The sequence below is a fragment of the Monopterus albus genome, unplaced genomic scaffold, assembly GCF_001952655.1.
Source record: "Monopterus albus unplaced genomic scaffold, M_albus_1.0 scaffold105.1, whole genome shotgun sequence".
In the NCBI taxonomy this organism is placed as follows: domain Eukaryota; kingdom Metazoa; phylum Chordata; class Actinopteri; order Synbranchiformes; family Synbranchidae; genus Monopterus; species Monopterus albus.
The window spans coordinates 2557080-2560687 of NW_018127985.1; the positions used below are offsets into that span (position 1 = coordinate 2557080).

Sequence of the window (3608 nt, forward strand, 5' to 3'; positions counted from 1 at the left end):
CCCCCACCCGAAAACCCAAAAATTAAAAAAAAATTTTTAAAACAAATTTTTTTTTTTTTTTTTTTTTTAAAACATCAGTCATAGAATAAGGTACCAAGAAATAGAGTCCTCCCTTGTCTTGGTGAACTTCAGTCCAGGGCCACTGTTGGTTCTGAGCAAAGAAGCAGAGGACTGGGCTGAGGGGTGTAAAAGGAATAGAGGGGACAGGATGATCTTTGTAAAGGATAGATTGGATCTGATGGATGGGAGCGAAAAGGCTGGATCTGAGTCAGGTGTTGAAGTGCTCATCTTCCATGTGAAGGCTGCTTGTGGGACACAGGAGAGGATGGCTAGAGCAGTTTGTGCTCTGACTTTTCAGGCTTTCTGTTGACTCTGATGATCCTGAGGAGGCAAGAACAGAAAATCATGTCTCAAAGTGAAAAGTCCAGTCAATAAGAATAGAGACGTGAATTAAAAACTGTTTACTGTTAAGATACAGCCTCGTGTGAATTAAAAATGGGTTCATCTCAACATAATCACTAAATAATTCCCGCTGGATCTTTTTCCTAGTTGTGGTAGTGAATGTTTTCATGGAGAACAGGATGCAGTTGAAGCAGTAGAGCTCATACACAGAGAGGCGGAGCAGACAGGAAGGCCTACATACCAGTTATTCCTCCATACCAATAGAGCAGGAATCAGGACCTAGAGCTGGGAAGCAGGAGCCAAAGTGTGGCAGTATGAGGAAACAAGAGGACAAGGAACAGGAGAGTGTTAGGAAAGAGAAGCACAAGAGCATGCAGATTAAGATGCAAAGCACAGGGAATTACAGCTTCAAAGTCTTGGAATAAAGAAGAGAGGCATTCAGCTAGAGCACCAGAACAGAGATTTATAAACTAGAAGAGTTGATAAAGACACAAAAACCAGAAATATTTAGGAGCTGCAGTTGGTGCTTCATCGGCTGATGCAAGGAGATTCAGGCCTATACTGTGTATAGTTTAATACATAGAGATTACATATTCCACCTCTTTTCTGTTCTCACCTGGCAGAGACAGGTCACCTGGTGGGTCGCTCTCTGTTTTAGTCAAGCTGCTGTGCTCACTGCTACAGTCCTGCAGCATGTCTGCTCCAGAATGCATCCTGTCCTCTGGATCACCCAGGACAGCAACAGCATCAGTGTCTCTTACAGTATTGACTCACTATTTTCTACCAAGTGCCAAATTGAAAAAAACTCACCGTCATCTGGAGACAGAGACTCTGCCACATCTTCCGTTGCTGTGGCCTGGAAGAAGAGGGGAAAAAGATCTTGTCAAAGCTTTTGTCTGAGTTTTTTAATTTCAGGTGGCAAAGTTTTGTCTTACATCTGTGGGGGCAGGGCTGCTGGACATCAACGTGTGTGGCTGAGCATCAGACATCTCAGACAGCTTCTCCTCATCTTCCTCCTGGATGGGAGAGGATGGAGACCTGAGGGTGCTGGAGTGTGGGACAAGGCAAAACATTAATGGGTACGAGTACAACAAGTAATGCATACACTTGTTTCTTTAAAAGGAAATAATAGTGGCCTCCAGATGTTGGAGCTGTAGATTAATAGAACTTGCTTTTTAAAATTTGTTTATTAAAATAGTTTTTGTTCATGCAAACATCCTCATTGTGAGATTACCTGTCAGGTGACTTGCTGACTTTGCCTTTCTGCAGACTCCCATCGCTTAAATGCTCTGGAGAGCTGAGCTGTCTGTCACCTCCCAGACCCCCTGAGAAGTTGATTTCATCATACAGAGGGGCAGATGGGATAGCGGGAGATACAGACCGCAGGCCATTTAGAGCCTCCAATAGTGAGATGGGTTCAAAGCCTGGAGGAACTGAGTCCGAGCTCTGCAAAGAGATTCCACAATATCATCAATCAGTTAAAGTTGGAATAACGGTTTCAGATTCCTCCTTTTTGCATTTAACATGTCAAAGGTGTCATGTGTGAATCTCAGTAATGTCTTAAATGCATAACTTCATATCACAATAGAGATAAATGTTATGCAGCCCCAGTTCAGTCTGTTTCCTCTTGATGCTGCTGCACATCTTGGCCAACTCTGCCTGAGTATACTTAAATGTGCATGAGACTTACTGAGTGCTCGTCATGGTCCATAGTCTGAGCCAGAACAGGGCTGAAGGACACAGGAGAAAGAGCTCCAGGTTTTTTCCTCACAGCTCTGATCTGCAGTAGGGCTCGAAAAGCTGGGCAGAGGAACAACAAGTCAAATGACGTACGACGACAGTTTAATTGCTTTTTAAATAGCATCACTAAAGCAGTTTAAAAAGCAAAGCTTTATTAGAATAGTGCTAACGTGTCTTACGCAGCCTGCAGATCGGACAGTTGTTGGCCTGGTAACGAAGAGTGTCTGCGCAGGAGTTGCAGAGACACAAATGTCTGCAGGGCAGGATGAGTGTGTCTCGCAAGTCAGACAGACAGACGACACATTCGTTGCTGTTGTCACTGTTCTCATCATCAGATGGCTGGAAAAAAGAAGACGACTTAAATCATAGGTCGCTTAAGTAAAATGTGACTGAAACTTTACAGCACTGCGATTCATGTACAAGGTAACACATCCACCAATACCTTTGTTTCTTGGTTGTTTTTGTTCTCAATCCCATAGATTTCCTGTAAGAGGTAGCTCACGCGGTCCACCTAAAAAGATGGAGAAATTTGAGGTGGCATGTTTAGAATGCCATGTTCACACCCGTGGTCAGAGCCAGAGCCTCTCACACAGGTCTACAGAGAGTTCCTTGGACCTCATGACTTCAGGTGACCCTGTATACAAAGGTGTGTCTCTAAATTATGACCAATCATTTCAATTTTTGTTGAAACTAAATGTAACAATTTGGAACAGAGAAGTCCTTGTAAAAACAAACATCAATTTAAAATTAAGTCTACAACAAGTGTACAAAATGTGAAGGGGCGAATACCTTCAGAAGTAACTGTGCATTTCATGGCTGCGTTTTATTTATGGTCTAAACATTGAAGCTCTCTCTCTCTCACAACATGTACTTGATAAAATTTTCTTAAAACACAAAAATGAGAGATCCTGCGTGAATTTACTCATAGCTCATTGTAACCTAAGGTTACATTCAACATTACTTTAGAGGTCTACATTAACTCCTAAGGGTCACAGCACAGACTTTTGAGTCTCATAGGTTTTTCAAAAGCTGCAGACTTGTACGAGGGTCACTGATGCACTGCATTAGCAAGATGATTTAGCACAAACAGTACAACATGTGCATTACAATGTCGTCGCTTGGATCTAGGCGATTATAATCAACCAACCGATTATAGCAAAGTGACGATGTCCGTGATTCATGAGATGAACAACACAGTAATAAAAAAATAAATATGGAAATAAGAGAATTTTTAAACTTACAATTTGTTTCTGCTTCAGAGGCTTGACAGAGAAACTGCCATCAACGTGCTGGAGGTAAAGAAATAAAAGAAAATGATTAAACTCATTTAAAAAAAACAACTTTTCTTCAGATTATTTAGGCTACTTTTATTTAGATGTACACGTACTCTTTCAAAGGCTGCCAAAAGTACATGAGCATGTCCGAGACAATCTTGGAGAGAAAACAAAGAAACAGGATCCTGGTTA

At 41.8% G+C, this 3608-nt stretch overlaps 1 protein-coding gene across 2 annotated transcripts in view; it reads right to left on the reverse strand.

Annotated features, from left to right (window-relative positions):
- Positions 1-21: 21 nt before the first annotated feature.
- mgrn1b (mahogunin, ring finger 1b) overlaps positions 22-3608 on the reverse strand; it is a 6621-nt gene continuing 3034 nt past the window's right edge. The window contains exons 7-17 of one of the 2 annotated variants that reach the window (XM_020610556.1): positions 3530-3573; positions 3384-3431; positions 2585-2653; positions 2322-2481; positions 2093-2202; positions 1637-1848; positions 1338-1449; positions 1213-1258; positions 1019-1123; positions 644-687; positions 289-381 (exon numbers count right to left, since the gene is read on the reverse strand). In XM_020610556.1, coding sequence (XP_020466212.1) covers positions 647-687; positions 1019-1123; positions 1213-1258; positions 1338-1449; positions 1637-1848; positions 2093-2202; positions 2322-2481; positions 2585-2653; positions 3384-3431; positions 3530-3573 — 947 coding nt within the window. In that variant the 3' untranslated portion in view covers positions 289-381; positions 644-646. Of the gene's footprint in view, positions 382-643; positions 688-1018; positions 1124-1212; positions 1259-1337; positions 1450-1636; positions 1849-2092; positions 2203-2321; positions 2482-2584; positions 2654-3383; positions 3432-3529; positions 3574-3608 lie in introns of both variants that reach the window. The other variant, XM_020610555.1, reaches the window with a different exon arrangement.